Genomic DNA, 20,287 nt, shown 5'->3' with positions numbered 1-20,287 from the left:
AGGCTTGTATCGGACACTAAGAAGGGTTGAATCAGACAAATGTTGTGGTGTACGTATTTACATTGTTGATGTTATTTAAGCTGTGAAAAGTCTAAATATCGGTGAATTTGTATTTTGTATTTTGTAGTAATACTTAACGTATATATTTGCGATTTGTTTAGCAGTGTGATTGTTATAAGACATATTTATTTAATGTATAATTATTTTTACAATACTCTTGTTTGAAAAATGTTTAACAATAAAAAAAAATCATATGCTTATCATTTCATCTTAAATAAAAACACGATATATATTTTAGAAGAGCTCATTCATAAAACATTTTAATAGTGGCTGTCTAACAACAACAGCTGTGGGCGCTGTTCACCAATATGGCGGATAAACACATGCCGAAACCATTCGACCCATACGCTCTCCTCCATCCACGCAGCCCTTAGTTTGATACGTCTATATTGTTCCAAAGGGACCCTCTGCCACATGAAAGCATTGAGAGCTTTTTTGTCTTGCCCTTAACGACAACCATTGGCGGGATGTCTTGACCGGCTGCATTCACACAGACCGTCACAGTTATAGACTCCGCGAATTGCCGACTTTACTTGGTACATTTCTGTCCTCTTTAGCGTCTAGGAAGCGTGTTGGCCTGTGTGCTAGGGAAACGGACGTTTCATCCATATTCCACGCACAATTCGGTTTTTCGTCCAGTTTCAGAGAAGTTAATGTCTCTGTCAGGGCGTCGAAATATTTTTTGGTGACCGTCGGGTTTAACATTCTACTCCGAACAGTCGGCAGGGCATTAAGCTTAATTTATGGCGTTTCAAAAAACCCATTAACCCAATCATCCCCATGGATACCATTTTTAAATGGGGTTTTCAGGCGCATGCTTATCGCTAGTCTTGCCGCTTTTGCTTTCAATTGACCAGTCGCCAAAGAATTTGATCGCTCCGCCCACATTTTTCGATCAGCCAATCAGATATCGATTTTTCACACACCCCTCAGCAACGCTTATCTGGCCGCCATTTTGTCCGACAAACAAAGCGTGTTGTACATATGGAATGGACGTAAGTTTTAAGAGTTTACACAGATTTTATATCAAATTTATGATCATTAATGTTCGATCATTATTCAAAATTGTCGGTGCTATACATACTTTATAAAAGGTTATTATTTTATCTTTATTTCTTGAACATATGAACGAGTAATGAGAAAACAAACACAATAAATAGTTTAACCACACCAAGTGTGTGTTCTATGAAACGTGTTATACCGTGTGATGCACAATATTATTAAGCAGTTTGGGCAACATAATAATTGCCACAAGTGCTTATTAATCTCGGAGTAATTGTCGATGATTAATAAATAACAGTATGTTGCGTGGATCTCAGAATGAAGGAACATTAAGGCATTGTTAGGTACTGTACACAAGAAAAGAAAACTATTTAATTACTTAAATGATTTCCAATTATATATTTATTTCCTGTGGATCATAAACAAGGGAAATCATTATAAATTGTAAACTTAAATATTGTTTTAACTAAAGTAAAAACAACAAAAAGGTGATTTCAACGCGACTTAGCCAGCTTAAAGCGACTTCAAGTGTAAAATGTACGGCTTATAATACAACAACAACATTTCTAATACAACATATATTGATACGGGGAGAAATGTGAAAATTGCAATTAACATATAAGGGTCATCTTGTTATAAATAAGCAAATGCATAATATGCTAAATGTATTCATTTCGAATGTTCGTGAACAGCACCGTAATACCAACATTTCATTTTTTGATAGTGAAATGTAACAGGTTCGCATTTAACATAAATGAAATAAAATGCATTTATATATTAGACTATCTGTTAATGAAACCACGAAATAAGGCCTGTATTAAATTATGGTTACAATCAAAATTTAATTCATATCTAAATTTAAAAAATCGGTGTCTTTTTAAAACTAACACAATAAAACAAAGATCTAAACATTTTTAATAAACAAAAAAAACATCATGATATGGATATGTCATTTGCATTTTATAAAAATATTTTCAAAGTTATATGTGAATAGCCACCGGGTTCACTGTCAGACGGTTGAATACAAGTTCAAAATCAATATGAAATAAATGCTCATTTTTACAACGGATTTTTCATCAACTCACCATATAATATGTATAAGAAACGTTTCTAATAGTCAGTCTGCCGTTAACTCATTTATTTTGATTACGCCATTTCTCTCTAAAGTATTTATGATTGTATTAACGTTTTACAAAGCAGTTTAGTTTAGAGTGCGGCTTTAATAATTTATATTATAGAAAAGAGCATAATACATCATTACAAATATAGAATTTCCCTCACGTAATCCGCTATAATTGCGATCTGCTTGTCGGAGTTTTCTAATCACTAGACCACGTGACTATGTGGGCGGAGCGATCGATAATTTTGCGACTGGTCAATTGCTGGCGCATCGTCGGACACCCCCGGTCTATTCATTACGTTACTCTCCATTCCTAATGTATGGGCGGAGCGTAATCAGCAGCCGTGGGTATCCGACGATGTATGAGCGGAGCGTAATCAGCAGCCGTGGGTATCCGACGATGTTGCTGGCGGTCAATGCCGAAGCCAATTTCGGCCGCCTCTTTCATCTTGAGGGCCAATAAGTGTTCTACTCTTGCTGGGAAAACGGTCTGTTTCCCTGACGTTGCATGAACCTCCACCCTGTCGCTGATGCGGCCATGTAATGATGACCTGGGCACATTAAATGTCTCAGCAGCTTTTCTTTTATTTTAGTTGCAAAGTCTCACATGCGCAACTGCTTTGGCCATGTCATGTAAGAAAATATTATATGCTATGTGTTTCCTATAGGGTCGGAATTAATGCTCACTCTCGGATAACATTGTGTATTGGCTCCATCTGATTACCGATTACTTCGACAGATTCTACCTCGTTGAACTACCAGTAGGATCCATCAAGTAATTCCCGGGAAGTAATTTCCCTGCCTCAATTTATATTTTAGTTAATGTTCCGTTTCTTCCAATTTCTCTATTTTGCAACGTTGCCATAATGGTTCTTGAGCTCATCTAATAATAGTATAAAAACACACCTAAGATCTATAGGTCTTATCATAGTTTGGTGTCCGATCAACCCAGATAGCATTTTACTATACTAAGCCAGGGACGTTCCTGAGGCTATTTCAGCTATACGCACGAACGAGCAGCGAAGCTGCGAGTGGGGGATTGGTGCGGGAGGGGGTCTCCCCCTGCTGCTGGGGAGGTTTGGGGGGTCTCTCCCAAGAAAATTTTGGAAAATTCATTGCAGATGGTGCAATTTGGTGTTATCTTTCAGCCACGTTTTGGCAATTTATTTCATCAATTTGTTGCTTGAAAATGACCAATAAAAGGAAATATTTTATTAAACTTTGTCCACAACAAATATACTTTCGACCATAATTTATTTGCTAAGTTTAAGTGTCAATGCATAAAAATCAAGAAACCATATTGCGAGGGAGAATGGATCCGTAGTTTCATAGGTGTACGAGGGTGTTCAAATCCATTGCTGGCGGGAGTATGGGGTCCTCCCCTAGAACATTTTGGAAATTTCTTTGCAAAAGGTGTAATTAGGTGTTGCTTTTCAGGCACATTTCAGCAATGTTTATCCTCGAATTTTAGCTTAAAACAATTTTGAAAAATAAATATTTTAATAAATATTGCCAACTGCAAATGTACTTTTGACACTAATCTATTAAGTTTGAGTGTCAATGCTATAAATCAAGAAGTCTATGACTGCGAGGGAATGAGTTCGTAAATATGAGGAAATGTTTGACTCTTGCTTCCCAGAAAATTTTGGATTTCATTGCAGAAGGAGCGACATTTGGCAATTTATTCCTCAATATCTTCATCAACAGAAATGTATTGGATTTAACATATTTTCCATGGACACCTTTCCCATGTCCGTTTAATTGTTGCGACTCTGTAAAAATGTAGTGCCACGGCCACGGAGTGTGTATTTGTTTAGACGAGTCGTCAAACCTGGTAAGACGTGCGCCAAAAACTAAGCCTGTCATTAAGTTCTGCTGAAACTGATATAGTTTGGAGTAAATGGTAAACAGAAAATTAAATTCGTTTTCTATTAAACTGTTAAAGACACGCTCTTTGAATGAAACAACAGCATACTCGCTGAGTCTGGAGCGAGCATACTAAACTTTTATTTAACTCGTAGATCTTTAAATCGACTTGCCGTAAGGAAAATGTAAATCTGTGAACATTTTCCCACTTATCTGCCAAAAGAGCTAGCTTCTGAATATCATCTTATAAACATGTTTCGCTTACACTATCTCTAAAACATCTGGATTAATCGGAGCGTTCGCCGACATTTTGAAAATGTGCGCCGTGTAAACATAATCTGGTACCAGCGTCCGAATATTGGTTCCTAAAAATTGAAGGGCGATAACACAGTCGTCGAACGAGTAAAGTCTACACAGTCATTAGTCATTTCTATCCCTCATCAGTGAAAAAAGACTTTTCTTCGTATGTTTGGAGTTAAGACTGTGTTGTGTTTTGTACACGCTGTTATTTTCTAAAACCGGACGTCTTGTTTGCTTGTTACATAATTATACCCCTAACCCCCCTTAGCCCTTACTTTTTATTGCATTTTTCGAATTTTAAGAGTTTTCTTTTTTTATAGTTTGAAACTGAATTATACGCACGGGCGTACTGCCGTATGCCTAGGTACGCCCCTGTAAGCATTGATCAACTATCAGAGGATTATCGATCGGACAGTTTCAGTTTTCTTATTTTTTACAATACATGTATAAATGTTTTTAATAGTTTTATTATGTTTTACAGAGGATAAATATATCAATTTAAATTAATGTTTCGTTTTCTCGCAACTGTATTTACTCGCTTAACAACGTACCGTTACTTGTACAAAATTACCGTTTCAATGTTCCCGCCTCTCGGATTTTTGCCATGGTGAAGAGGGGATGTCACTCCAAACGAACTCGCATCTTCCAATCAAAATCGCCGATTTATTCAATCACCCAATCGGATGATTGGTTACATAATTCTATGAAAACGTATTTGTAGAATGTAAACAAAGATCAAACGGTGATTGCAAGATCGTTTTGTATGTAAAAATTCGACTTTTTGTGGTTGTCCGATAAACCCCGTGTGTCAGATATAACCCAGGGTCTAAGCAAGTCGATTCTAAACAAAATCTAGCTTATGCACTTTAGCAGGGACCTATACAAACATTGGTTGTATAGGTCCCTGACTTTAGGAACATGCATTTTACCCAAAGACTTGTGCATTAATGTTGTGATATTCTATTTTATTATAATATTTAATACACTGATGTTGGCTTTCTATACCTTATCTTACATTAACTTAAATAAGTATAACTTTAACAAGTCTCAACAACAGTTTAATTTTTGAACGCCTGTTTAAAAAAAACATGGAATATAATGTGAACACCTTTGGCAGGTAGTTGCAATAATTCAACTCTAAGCTTCATAGCCCAATGGGCTGCTTTGAGCGGCCATAGCAAAAATCATCAAAGGCTCTGGGAGTCCATTTATATGGACTACTTTGGCAGGAGGTGAAAAGCAAGTTGTCAGGGGGCGGGGCAGCAAGTGGTCGTTTAATCGACGTCCAAGAAAATGTTTTTAATAGCTCATTAACATAAACAGTTTAAAGCGGATTGATCATGAAACTTTGTGATAATGTTTATAGGAATAATATCTAGACCAAGTTCAATTACCAGCCAGGTGGCTTAAAGTCATTCTAACTAAGGTATGGCCTTTGTGGTCGCTACTATGGTTTGTCACACAGTGGGATAGAAGGGGAAATGGAATGGGTGGTTTTGGCCGCTGGACAATTTGTACCATCAGGCTTTTTTTCCTTCTCTAGCAAGAGAAATGCCCCATTCCCCTCATTAATCCCCGCCTGCTTCTGATAATCGTTCAATGATTGTATAGCAGTACCATGTAGATGTAGATTAAAATGATGCATTTTTTACCCCAAATTTCAAGCTTAGCTATACTGCGGCAAATGTATTCCCTTTTTCAGTTTAAAGATTTTTTTCCCCGAAAAATTAAAGGTCGGCCCTTTCCCCACGTAAAGATTTTTTATATTGTTTCAGCTATTCTCAATATTATATTCTTTTGTGTATATTTTTATGTTTTTCTTATCTGAGATGCAAAAGCTTTAAACTCAAATAATGAAGGTAACATCAGAACAGAACAGAATTTTATTACACATAAATTTTCAGTTTCTAGTGTTAAACAAAAACAATAACACAAAATACATGAATTTAGTAAGTGGATTTAGTAGAAATGTAAAAATATAGTTATGGATGAACTTTACAGATACTTGAACAAAACTCGTTATAAATCACGTTAACAGTGTATATTTCTACATATGGATGCTTTTTACTACTTTTATAATCATTAAGGTAAAACATTAATTGTAATTTGAAGGAGTATAGAATATAATAGTGCGCATCCAAACCACATAAAATTTAAGTAGCAACCGCACAATTACAAATAATAGTTGAACTTGTATAATAATACATCAGCATAGTCTATAATCAGTAAAATATATCAATAATTTTAATTTCGAAATATAACAATAATTATACTTTGGAAGGAGCACACATTATACATTCGAATCGCACTCACAAAATCAGGTATCGAAACAGTACTGGATAATACATATAATTAATATGAATGCAACATCTGTATCATCATATACAATACATGTTCAAATATAACATATAACACGATGTCATATAGTATTTAATATACATTTTAAACTATAAAACTAATACATTGAATAAATCATACATTATTATTGGTATAGCAATTGCAAATCTTGAGTGCTTCTGAAATCAACTTCCCTAAATTAAGCATTTCATTTTTATTTTCTGTAGTTAATAATATTGTGAGTTTGAACATACTAGGTCTGACTATAATAGGTTTTAATGTAGTTTTCTCTAATTTGGGCAAATTTAGAACATTTCAACAAAAAGTGGTATTCGTCTTCTATTTCATTACTATCACATAATTGGCAGAGTCGCAAGTTTTGTTCTAATCTATCATATCTTCCAGTCTGTATTCTCAGGTTATGTGCACAGATGCGTATTTTTGTAATCGCTTTTCTAAAATTTCTTGAAACAATCGTCTCTAAATATTGTTTAAAAGAAAATGTTGTTTTAATTGCTTTGTATACAATTAGTACCCTATTATCATTAATATCTCGATTCCACTCTTGTAAGTATTCGTCGATAACTCTCTGTTTAAACTAAGACAATAAATTAATCTCATTGCTTTGTGAGTTATTAGACCAAACATAATTAAATCCGTATTTAGATAGTAATTCCCTAACCCTCCCAAACCAGTTCAATTTATTATCATTTACGGCTATTAGACCATCTTCCAATATGTATCGTAATATAATGTTTTCGCTTCTAGTTATTTTAAACCAATACTTTACAATACGTACATATCTGTACATATACAACGGGTATCTACCAAGTTCACCGTAAACGGCTACACTTGAGGTTGATTTTCTGATACCAAGAACAGCTTTGCAGAATTTAAGGTGCAATTTTTCCAACTCGCTACACTTTGAGAAACCCCATATTTCACACGAGTATGTGATAATTGAAGACACAAAAGCATCAAATAACTGCAAAGCTACCTTTGGTTTACAACTATAAGTTTTCAGGTTGGATAACAATACGTTGAGTGCTTTTAAGCCCTTACCTTGCAAAGTATTAGTATTGAGATTAAAGTTCCCTGTATAATTAAGTGTTACACCCAGATATATTAAATCGTTTACAATGTCTATGTTTTCGTTTTCTTATAAGCAGTCGATAGACTGCTGTAGATCTTCCGGCGTTTCACCTATGAACACCATATCGTCTGCAAACAGAAGTAGAATTAAACATATGTCTTGTATATTTATTCCAGCATTTTGTCTATTTTGTAAAAATATTTCAAGATCGTCCATGAAAAGAGAAAAAAGGATCGGCGATGTTATCTCCCCCTGTCTTAGTCCGATTGCTATATTAAAATACTCCCAATATGTGTTACAATGTCTAACACATGCTTTGACCGACTGATACATATTGCGTATTATGCGCAATATTTTGCCGTCCAAATTGGACTTGTATAACTTTAACCACAGTGCATTTAAATATATAGAATCAAAGCAACGTTTCATATCTATGAAACAACAATACAATCGTTTATTCATATTAACATATTTTTGAATAATTGAATGGAGTATGAAAACCGCATCTATTGTTGACCTGCCTTTTCTAAACCCAAACTGCGCGTCAGATATAACATTGTTTATTTCACACCATGTTGTTATTTTTCGCTGGTTGAGTACACATGTAACAACTTTGCGAAGTTACTTAATAAGGTGAAGCCTCTATAATTACTAAGGTCAGATTTATCAACCTTCTTATGTATAGGGATTATAATCCCTTCAGTCTAAGATAATGGGAATTTGCCTGTATTTAAAATAATGTTAAACATCAAAGAACATATTTATATTTTTTAAAGAAATAATTAATTATTAAAAGAGTTTGATGCTAAGCATTTGCTACACAAACATGTAAGTAAATACCTGATAATTGAATACAACTTATTTAAATGAATATTGTGTGAGATAATAATTACAAAATGTGTTATATACTACATAAAAAATTGCTTTATCAGTTAGGAGGTGTAAATAAACGCTTATTAACACATGCTCATAATTAAAAACATGTTTGTCACAGTCTCATGTAGTATGTTTGACTTTGGTAACAGTACATGAATATATAAACTTATAGAATCTATTGATACTTGAAACTAGATGCTGTGTTTTAATGGGATTTTATTTCTGGGCAATAGACTGGTGAGTAAGTTAACTTAAAAAAATATAATTGTTATTCAGTTGAATGTTACTTACATGTATTGATGTAGAATTGTGTAAAGCAATGTGTATGGACATTATGTGCACTGATTCATTTATCAACATGTTTTTATACCTTAAGATTTTTTAATGTGAAACTTGCATGAGACTCGAACTGGTATTCACAGATTTTGGCATGTTTTAAAGTTTGAAATTTAAAATAGGCTCGAACCACTGACTGATCCATAATGATGATTAATTGTAAATAGTTATTTTCCGGTAAGAGTCTCCATCATAAGCATTATTTCCCTCACAAATGGACAAAGCTTATTTTGACATATACTGTTAACTAGTTCATTGTTAAGAGTTACAACTCTGTCAACTGTAACACATTAAGAATACTGGTAACATAATCTCAAATAATAAATGACGATTATTATTACTGTCCATCTTGAATTGTGTTTGATTTAACTTTTGGCCTCATATATTTTATTGGGCTGACTGCTTGCTAATGATTTTGTCAAGGTAACTGATTCAACATTGTGTAGCAGATTTTCATGAAACTCAATTTAGTACTTTATTTCAATAAAATTCTAAATAGCATTGGGTCATTTTAATTCTAAGTTTGCTGTTCCAAATACTTGTATTTTTGATAAGCATTTGCTACCAAATTAGTCAATATGATCAATGCACATGGACAGACTAGTCTACTGCTACGCTGGTCACATCTAAAATAAAACACATTTTGGCATGACTTTTCATATGTTGACATCAATTGTCAGAATGGGGCACTTATGAGCCAGAAGGCACATCAGAATGGGGCACTTATGAGCCAGAAGGCACATCAGAATGGGGCACTTATGAGCCAGAAGGCACATCAGAATGGGGCACTTATGAGCCAGAAGGCACATCAGAATGGGGCACTTATGAGCCAGAAGGCACATCAGAATGGGGCACTTATGAGCCAGAAGGCACATGTGTCTTGGCAAAATGCAGAGGTTTCATCTTTAGTTTCATCTCTGCAATGAAAGTGATTTTAGAACAGTTTTAAAATAAACATACTAAAACATTTCTAAAAAAGGCACAATAAAAGCGGACTTTCATTAAATATATTACTTATTGATTATCAGACAGTCCTGAATATTGTTTATCAGCTTAATCAGCCAATCAATGATTGAGATTTCTGATGCATAGGAGTTTTAGCTGCATGTAAGATATACAAAAACATTTTAGGGAATAATAATTTGTAACAGGATTCTTGCACTTATCTTTGCTATTGTAATCAGAACTTGAAATAAAGTGGTTTACTGAGAATCAAGACTTTTTGACTGTATTGTTTATTTATTATTTAGACAGTGATAAATGTCTTCTTTGTATGGAAAATAATTGCTTAAATAGGATAATTATAGTTTTCCAGTATCCAAATGGACTCACCAGGCTGTCAGATTGTGGGTTGGGAGAAGAGAGGCAGCATCAGTATTAGTGCTGCTATAAGTCGAAGGGTCAAACAGATGGAAGTAAATGATGAAAGGCCAAAGCAAATCAGTGAGAATCATCAGCCAACAATTTCACTTTTCACAAATTTAAATCCCTTTAAATTTGAATATTATATTTCACGTGCCACTGGCAGAATTTAAAAATGATTCTGAAATAAATGTTCTCTGGTTTGTGCAATAATGCAAAATGTTCTCACGTTCCATTATGATCCTCCTAAAACTAATGTGAGCAGCCTCAGACCATGTTAACCCTTTTTATGTCTCCCACTATAGTAGTGGGGGACATATGGGACCTGTAAATAAACTCTGATTTAAAAAAAAAAAAGTGGGGGACATATTGTTTTTGCCCTGTCTGTTGGTTGGTTGATCTGTTGGTTGGTTGGTTGGTTGGTCTGTCGGTTTGCACCAACTTTAACATTTTGCAATAACTTTTGCTATATTGAATATAGCAACTTGATATTTGGCATGCATGTGTATCTCATGGAGCTGCACATTTTGAGTGGTGAAAGGTCAAGGTCATCCTTCAAGGTCAGAGGTCAAATATATGTGGCCAAAATCGCACATTTTATAAATACTTTTGCAATATTGAAGATAGCAACTTGATATTTGGCATGCATGCGTATCTCATGAAGCTGCACATTTTTGAGTGGTGAAAGGTGAAGGTCATCCTTCAAGGTCAGAGGTCAAATATATGTGGCCCAAATCGCTTATTTTATGAATACTTTTGCAATATTGAAGATAGCAACTTGATATTTGGCATGCATGTGTACCTTATGGAGCTGCACATTTTGAGTGGTGAAAGGTCAAGGTCACCCTTCAAGGTCAGAGGTCAAATATATGTGGCCCAAATCGCTTATTTTATGAATACTTTTGCAATATTGAAGATAGCAACTTGATATTTGGCATGCATGTGTATCTCATGAAGCTGCACATTTTGAGTGGTGAAAGGTCAAGGTCATCCTTCAAGGTCAAATATATGGGTCAAAATTGCTCATGTTATGTAACTTCTGCAATATTGAAGCTAGCAATTTTATATTTGACATGCATGTGTATCTCATGGAGCTGCACATTTTGAGTGGTGAAGGGTCAAGGTCATCCTTCAAGGTCAAACATCATATAGGGGGACATTGTGTTTCACAAACACATCTTGTTTTAGTGTATAAATAATTAATTACAACATAAAGTTAGATCTGGTGCACTAAACACTATCCATACATCACTTGTATAACAAACAATAATTAACCCTTTGCATGCTGGGAAATTTGACGTCTGCTAAAATGTTGTCTGCTGAATTTCTAAAATTAGCATTTTCTTCGATTTTTTTTCAAAGATTTTTATCAGAATAGCAAACTGTTTGGATCCTGATGAAACTCCACATTCTGTGGCATCTCATCTGGATTCAAACTGTTTGCAAAGGCCTTTAAAATTTGGTTCCAGCGCTGAAAGGGTTAAAATGTATCTACAGTATTTGTGATAAACTAGTATATTTAGAGAGAAACTTGAGACCAGCGCATGAAATAAAAAATACTTATTTTAAATCAAAACCATTAAGGTGAAGTTGATTTACTTCTAACTAATAAGAAAAAATAGTTGCAGTTAGAATAATTCTTAAAGTCTTCTATAAATTGAAACAGGTTTAGCGGATTGGAATTTAAACTTTAAAGCTATCATAAAAATAAACATAACTGATAAATTTGGTTTTCAGTCAAGAAGAGCTTCACTGATGCAGAGGATAGCGAGGTCTCAACTACTAGTCTGAAAGCCAGCCTTATCTGTCCAGTAAGTGGCCATAATGTGATGATTTTTATGTCCCCCAGTATATACTGAGAGACATATTGTTTTTGCCCTGTCTGTTGGTTGGTTGGTCTGTTGGTCTTTTGGTTGGTTTGCGCCAACTTTAACATTTGCAATAACTTTTGCTATATTGAAGATAGCAACTTGATATTTGGCATGCATATGTATCTGATGGAGTTGCGCATTTTGAGTGGTAAAAGGTCAAGGTCATCATTCAATGTCAAAGGTCAAATATATGGGTCAAAATCGCTCATTTAATATACACTTTTGCATTATTTCAATATTCAATATAGCAACTTGATATTTGGCATGCATGTGTATCTCATGGAGCTGCACATTTTGAGTGGTGAAAGGTCAAGGTCATTCTTCAAGGTCAGAGGTCAAATATATGTGGCCAAAATCACTCATTTTATGAGTACTTTTGCAATATTGAAGATAGCAACTTGATATTTGGCACGCATGTGTATCTCATGGAGCTGCACATTTTGAGTGGTGCAAGGTCAAGGTCATCCTTCAAGGTCAAAGGTCAAATATATGGGTCTAAATCGCTCATTTAATGTACACTTTTGCAGTATTTCAATATTCAAGATAGCAACTTGATATTTGGCATGCATGTGTATCTCATGGAGCTGCACATTTTGAGTGGTGAAAGTTCAAGGTCATCCTTCAAGGTCAGAGGTCAAATATATGTGGCCAAAATCGCTCATTTTATGAATACCTTTCCAATATTGGAGATAGCAACTTGATATTTGGCATGCATGGGTATCTCATGGAGCCGCACATTTTGAGTGGAGAAAGGTCAAGGTCATCCTTCAAGGTCAGAGGTCAAATATTTGTGGCCAAAATCGCTCATTTTATGAATACTTTTGCAATACTGAAGATACCAACTTGATATTTGGCATGCATATGTATCTCGTGGAGCCGCACATTTTGATTGGTGAAAGGTCAAGGTCATCCTTCAAGGTCAAAGGTTAAAAAAAAATCAAAGCGGCGCAGAAGGGGACATAGTGTTTCTGACAAACACATTTCTTGTTAAAGTAAAAAATAGCATAGAATCTTCATATAAAGACTTAAAAAAAAATCTTTTAATAATTGTTTATACGACAATTGCTTATGGGAGTGTTTGTAATTAAAATACTAATTTCAGTGGGTTTCAATTTTGCCTTAAAATTAAAATATTTAATGCCACGCAACAACATTAATAAAAATGTATGTGCCTGAGTAATTGATTATAGTAAATAGTAATTGTTATAGTTGCATATTTGATAATCAATTTCTTATGATGCATGCTGGGACTTTCTTGTTCCAGATTGGCAAGTCCCGTCTAGTGACTCCCTGTCGGGGTGAACATTGCACCCATGTTCAGTGCATGGATGTAGTGACAGTTTTGGGCCTGATAATGCACCGTCCTACTGCAAAATGTCCGCTGTGTGACAAGCCTGTCAAAATGACAACCATCTATATTGATGCGTAAGTCTTTAAAAAAGTTATTGGTTACACAGAATGATGTTAAGAACTACCTAACAAGTAATACTTCATATAGTGTTACACTGTAAGCTAAAGTGAGCACAATGATAAGTTGTAATGGTCAATTACAATTTGGAATTGTTTTTGATTGATAACAATCAAGGGCCTGGCATATCTCCACATATTTGCACAAAGACTGATTATAAATATTGCAAAATACATTGCAAGAAGTGTTATGTAATGATTTTCCAAACAAATATAACTGTATATTTAATGTTCAATGTTGTTTTCCTCCTATAGCTGGAAACGAGCACATGTGTTGCATACATGACTTGTATATTGTGTGTAATCCACCATGCAGCATGATTCATTTATCAAAGGTCATTTTAACTAGTCTGAATGCTCTACTATCAATAAACATGCCTGATTTAAGATTGGGGCCCATTACTAAAATGAAATATGTTGAAGCATACTTCTAAAATATCCTTTTGATTGTTGATATGGTTGCTGTGTTGGCAGGTTGTTCCAACAGATCCTGACTGCTGTCCCAGAGGTAGTGACAGATGTGACTTTTGCAATGGATGGATCATGGTCATACACTGGCGAAGAAAACAACGGGGGCCAATCAGGTAAGCATTTTAATACCGGCATGTGGTCAATTGGATGGGATATAAAAATACTGAATAAAATCAAATGTATTTAACCAAACATAATTTATTGCTCCTATTGTTGCCATGTAGTTACATATTTATACATATGTATACTGAACTTTCTACATCAGTTGGAAAGTCTCTGAATAGAAGCATCATAGACCTGACAGCAACTGATGACGAGGTCACGCCAATCAAGAAAACAATGTTGGTTAGCTATGCAAGATGTCAGCAACCCTCAAATTGTCATCCCAGCAAGCAAAAGGACGCTGGTGTGAAACGAAGGTCAGTAGAACACTTCAAATTTACAAATTATTTTTAAATTGGTTTTAAACTTGCTTTTTATGCCCTCGAATTCGAGGGCATATAGTGATCGGAATGTCTGTCTGTCCGTCACACTTCGTGTTTAGGTTTCGAAAAATGCTCATAACTTTTATGTCGCTTCAGATAGCATTTCATATTTGGCATGCATGTGTATATGGACAAGGCCTTTCCATACGCACACAAATTTTGACCCCTGTGACCTTGACCTTAGGGTCCGCGTTTAGGTTTGGAAATCTGCATTTAGGTTTTGAAAAAAGCTCATAATTTCTTTCATGTAGTTATAGGGGCATAAGTCATCATTTGGTGACAGCTCTTGTTTCTTCAGGTACTCATACTCTATATCTCTATTAAACAAATGTGTATGTGTGAACTGTTTCAAAATTTAAAACTGAGTTAGTATCCCCTGCCAAAGACATAGAAATATAGTATTGGTATTGTTCGTCCGTAAGTCTATCCATCTGTTTATCACAAAGCCTTTTAAGGCCATATTACAGAAACTATAGAAGACATTAACATGAAACATCATGGGTTAATATATATCAATGAGGGGAAGTGCCGTGAATAAGAACCATAACCTATCACTTTCCTAAATAAGAGCTATTGCATTTGGCTATTTTTGTATGCTGTCTATTTTCAGGGCTATATCTCTGATACAATACACTATTTCAAAATGAAACTTTTTTTTCTGGTGAGGTATCAGTGAGGAGAAGTGCCATGCACAAGAACCATAACCCTTCACTTTCTTAAATTAGAGTTATTGCCCTTTGTTTTTTTATTTGATAAAACTTTTCAGGGCTATATCATGCAAGACTTAAACATGGTACTTCTTGGGTAAATTGATATTAATGAGAAGTGCCATGCTTAAGAACCATAATCCTTCATTTTCTTTAATAAGAGTTATTGCCCTTTCTTGGTTTTGTATGATGTAACTTTTCAGGGCTATTTATCAGAAACTATAAACCATTTCAACATGGGTGTGTAGAAATCAATGGAAAGAAGTGCCATGCACAAGAAACATAACCCTACACTTTCTTAACTAAGAGTTGTTACCCTTTCTTGTTTTTATGACCACCGGTAGGAGGGCATATAGTGATCGAACTGTCCGTCCGTCTTTCCGTCACACTTTGCGTTTAGGTTTCGAAAAATGCTCATAACTTCTATGTTCCTTGAGATGTAACCTTCATATTTGATATTTATGTGTGTATGGACAAGGCCTTTCCATACGCACAAAAATTTTGACCCCTGTGACCTTGACGTTGAACTTTAGGTCCGCGTTTAGGTTTCGAAATCTGCGGTTAGGTTTCGAAAAATGCTCATTACTTTTATGTCCCTTGAGATATAACCTTCATATTTTGTATGCATGTGTATATGGATATGCCTTTCCATATGCACAAAAATTTTGACCCCTGTGACCTTGACCTTGAACTAAGGGTCCGTGTTTAGGTTTCGAAATCTGCGTTTAGGTTTCGAAAAAAGCTCATAATAATCTATCAAGCGTTTATAGGGGGCATAAGTCATCCTATGGTGACATCTCTTGTTGTATGATGTAACTATTCATGGCTATATCTTAGATACGCTACAAGATTTCAACATGAAACTTCATGTATATCAATGATGTGAATTGCTATTCATAAAAATAACACCCTGTAATAATGTTTATACCATATATAACGGTATTTGCACCTATCCACAAACAAAATTTTGAAAGAGATATCATTTTAACAAATTAGCTTGTTATTCAATATTTTATGAATGAGGCATAGTGTTTATTTATAGTTTTACATTTATTAGCATTTAATAGTATTTATAAGCTTTTTTGAATAACTATTGAAGTAAAAGAAGCTATTGGCACCTTTAAAGGGAATTTGAGTCCTTAGGTCCATAGAAGTATACACTTAGATACCGTATGTTTGTTTAATGTATTTTAGTGTACCATAGGCAGGTTCCATTTAAACCCTACTGTATGTTTTAATTCTTCCATAATATTGTTTCATTATATATATCAGCAATATAGAGTATCTCAAACAATTGTATTGATTGCAATACAAAGATATACACTTTGCAAGAAATTGACATAAATCATGACATAATAATGGCATCTTAAAGTAGAACTGACAAGCATGTACAGAATCCTGCAACACTCGTTTGTTTTAGCTTATTGAAATACACGTGTCTTAGACATTAAGGAATGTTTGTACATTCATGTGGCTATTTAAATGCACATTTATTGGATTTTAATGAAAACTTTGTAAGAAATAAATAAGCACATTTAAAAAATGAAAACCTGTGCTAGAATAAGATTAGACAATGGCTAAACTTGCTTTGTACTTTGCATCCACAGACTTAGAGCCCCTGACCTCAACAAAGGAAAAGAGAATGTTTACAGCAAGAAATCCTTGGAGAAAAGACGGGAACGTAACAGAAGAAACACAAACAAGCCATATAGTAGACAGGATGATTTGTTCAGCATCCGAGGTGATGACCACCATGGCGGTTCTAGAGACTACAACAGGAAATATACAACCAAGTCAAATGAGAGAAGGACCAACCAATACTTTGCATCAGTTAAGTCAGATGAGAGTTGGTCTAACAGCTATAAAGGATCATATTTTGACACCGACTATGCATACGAGAGCTGCTCTCAACATTTTAGAGGTGACAGAGATTACTACACGAGATCAGTTTGTTACGATGACTATGACAATGAGTTTCCCTCATACAGTTCTAGAAGTAGTTTTAGAAGTACCTACACTGCAGCATCTGAGAGACTTCATTTGCGGTACTTCCCTGGTGATCGCTATGACAACCCACAATGTTACAACGAGGGTTCTTACAGGAGACGAAATCACAACCAGTTGCCCGATGATCTGTATGATTACAATGCATATTATTAAATTAGTTAAGTCCGTATACACTGATTGGTTTTTAGCACTACTGGTCGAAGGCCTGAAGAGCTTATGTCATGGCGTGGTTTCCGTCGTCCGTGCTTGCGTGCGTTAGACTTTTTCTTGTTTACGCGATAAAGTCCACAGTTTTCATCCGATTCTTTTCAAACTTGTTCAGTGTCTTTATATTAATGAGGACTCGAACCGTATTGAAAATGGGATACATCAGAGTAAAAAGTCCAGAATTATCTCCCCTTGAATTTGAGAAAATTGTGAAATAAGGCTTGTTTACGCAATAAAGTCCACAGTTTTCATCCAATTATTTCCCAACTTGCACAGTGTCTTTATCTGAATGATGAGTCAATCCCTATTAAAAATGAGCAATATCGGAGTTATAAGGCCAGAATTATCTCCCCTTGAATTTGAGAAAAAAATGAAAATTCAGTTTTTTTAATGTGATAAAGTTCATAATTTTCATCAAATTCTTGGCAAACTTGCACTGTGTCTTTGTATCAATGAGGACTTAAACCCTTTTGTAAAAAGAGCAATATCGAAGCAATAAGTCCAGAATGACTTCCCCTTGAATATGAGAAAATATTGAAATCCCGCTTGTTTACGAAATTAATTCCACAGTTTTCATCCAATTGTTTCCAAATTTGCACAGTATCTTTTTATCAATGAGGACTTGAACCCTATTGAATAGGAGCAGTATCGGAGAAATTAGTACACAATAGTCTCCCCTTGAATTTGATAAAATTCTCCTTGTTTGCGCGATTAAGTACACAGTTTCCATGTTATTCTTTCCAAACTTAGTTTTTATAGCAGTAGAGCGATTCAGGCCCTCATGGGCCTCTTGTTATAGAGATACCATGTTATTGTTACTAGTAGATAAGTGGATTGACAATAGCTAATGGGTTGTTTTCTCTAGAGGCTTCTTTATTAAGAGTTCAGTTTTACATAAGAGATGCATCATACAAAAAAGATTTGTAGGTTCTCATCATGTCTATTTAATCAAAGTCTTTTAATAATTAAAGTCTTTATTGTTACATATTTTTTTTTAATTATGTATTTTAATAAATAAACAGTACTTGAATGTTGGTACATTTTAGTTCCTATTTACTATGCATTGTGTTCTCCTATATTATATATATATATATATATATATATATATATATATATATATATATATATATATATATATTCTTCAGCATTCTTTTAAAAGGTTCAGTGGCACAATTTGACTTAGATCAATCTTTTTTTATCATACTTGTTATTATTGTTTATTATCTAAATCAATAATAAGATTTATTTTAAGTCTATGCTTAATTTTAATACCTGGCTAAAATCCGTAGGGGCTTTATAGGAATGCAGTTGTCATTCTGTCTATAGAAATGATGCGAGCAGGCTTTTCAGCATGCACAATTTCAAGGTGCTATAAACTTCCATCGGTCTTTATTATGTTTCTCCATACATCTTAAATGTTTTTAAAAGCATTGTTATGACCCTTGAGTGCGTCCATGTGGAGAAGGAGTAAACTAGACACATAAACTCAAAGTTTATTGCAAAGTTGAAGATAGAATGAGTATTTTCTTGTCAGCTCTTAAAAAAACATTTGGTGTGCCATTTTCATGTACTTTGAATGAAACGTGCCTATATGTTTATAGTATAAATTATTATAAGACAGAGACAATGTGCAAATAGTCACGCAACCTTCAGGTCAATGTAAATTTGTATTTTTACAGTTTCACGAGGAGAGATATAGCTGTAGATAAACTGATTTTATGTATTTTTATGCTCCCCCAAAATTTATTTATGGGGAGCATATAGTCGCCGCTTCGTCTGTCCGTCCGTGCACAATTTTTGCCCGGGCTATTTCTCAGCAACTATTGACCGGAATTTAATGAAACTTTATGCGAAGCTTCACTACCAAGATGAGATGTGCATATTATCAGCGGGTTCTGGTCGGATGATTTTTCACAGAGTTATGGCCCTTTGAAATTTTCTATAAAAAAATCTTGTCCCCCAACTTTTGTGCCCTCAAGACGTTTCATTTTATCTGAATATATAGTGCAATATTGTGACAAAAAAAATCTTTGGGGAGCATCACCCGTCTCCGACGGTTTCTTGTTGTAACTGTTCTTAGTTATTGAAGTGAAAATATCCTGACACGTTTTCGTTCTTGACATTATCATAACATATTAACGATGGAAAATACAAACAGTTGATAAAAGATTTTAGTTTGTTCATATATATATTTGCGCAAGCACATATTAATTTGTGCAAACTTGGGCCAAAACCAGGAAACGTTGAACCCTCAACTTGGCTGGAACCACTGTACCCTGGCGTAAAAGTTTAACGCTGAGACCACTCGGCCAGCCGCACTCATAAATGAGTGGTGTATGTTATACTCTATATCAACAATCCTCGTCGTATCACAAAATATAACGACAACAGAACTCTCCAAATTATTCCTGGCCAGACTGCAAGATGCGTGACCCTATACTATTTCGGTAGTTTCTCATCTTGAAAGCACAACTGTGTTTATTGATAGTCAATTATTTCTTCCCCTGACGATTATCATTCATTGTAACTGGGCCACAATTTGTGTCTATGTGTCGTTTGAACATGTAGAGAGTAGTCCGGAATTCCTTATACTGAACAGTGTTACAACCTTTTGCGCTGTGCTCATACACAGTGATGTAGCCAAAGTTCAGAGGATTTCTCGAATCAGCCTATGACATATTCGAATGTTTTCATTCGTGCTGCTGGCGTAATCCTGGTCG

General features: G+C 34.8%; 1 protein-coding gene across 6 annotated transcripts; it reads left to right on the top strand.

Moving 5' to 3' along the window:
• Nucleotides 1-1,026: 1,026 nt before the first annotated feature.
• On the top strand, nt 1,027-19,734 carry LOC127871421 (uncharacterized). Of its 6 annotated transcripts, none has more exons than XM_052414338.1 (7): nt 1,027-1,055; nt 10,298-10,433; nt 12,090-12,163; nt 13,488-13,648; nt 14,165-14,274; nt 14,427-14,580; nt 16,961-19,734. In XM_052414338.1, the coding sequence occupies exons 1-7, from the start codon at nt 1,050-1,052 to the stop codon at nt 17,511-17,513; spliced, it is 1,194 nt and encodes a 397-aa protein (XP_052270298.1). In that variant the 5' UTR covers nt 1,027-1,049; the 3' UTR covers nt 17,514-19,734. The 6 variants fall into 6 exon arrangements, with proteins under 6 accessions (XP_052270298.1, XP_052270299.1, XP_052270301.1 ...); XM_052414339.1 differs by lacking the exon at nt 1,027-1,055 and adding an exon at nt 5,030-5,109; XM_052414341.1 differs by lacking the exon at nt 1,027-1,055 and adding an exon at nt 5,059-5,109 and having other exon boundaries at nt 10,306-10,433.
• Nucleotides 19,735-20,287: the final 553 nt, after the last annotated feature.

Source organism: Dreissena polymorpha, chromosome 3, assembly GCF_020536995.1.
Source record: "Dreissena polymorpha isolate Duluth1 chromosome 3, UMN_Dpol_1.0, whole genome shotgun sequence".
Taxonomy (NCBI): Eukaryota; Metazoa; Mollusca; class Bivalvia; order Myida; family Dreissenidae; genus Dreissena; species Dreissena polymorpha.
Note: the sequence above shows the minus strand (reverse complement) of the source record. Positions and strands in the feature narration are given on the sequence as shown.

Excerpts from the sequence above, each read along its gene's own strand:
- LOC127871421 (XM_052414335.1), top strand. The coding sequence starts at position 9,683 with ATGAGCCAGAAGGCACATCAGAATGGGGCACTTATGAGCCAGAAGGCA. Across the intron at positions 10,434-12,089 it reads TGAAAGGCCAAAGCAAATCA|TCAAGAAGAGCTTCACTGAT; the intron begins GTGAGAATCATC and ends TTTGGTTTTCAG. Across the intron at positions 13,649-14,164 it reads ACAACCATCTATATTGATGC|GTTGTTCCAACAGATCCTGA; the intron begins GTAAGTCTTTAA and ends CTGTGTTGGCAG.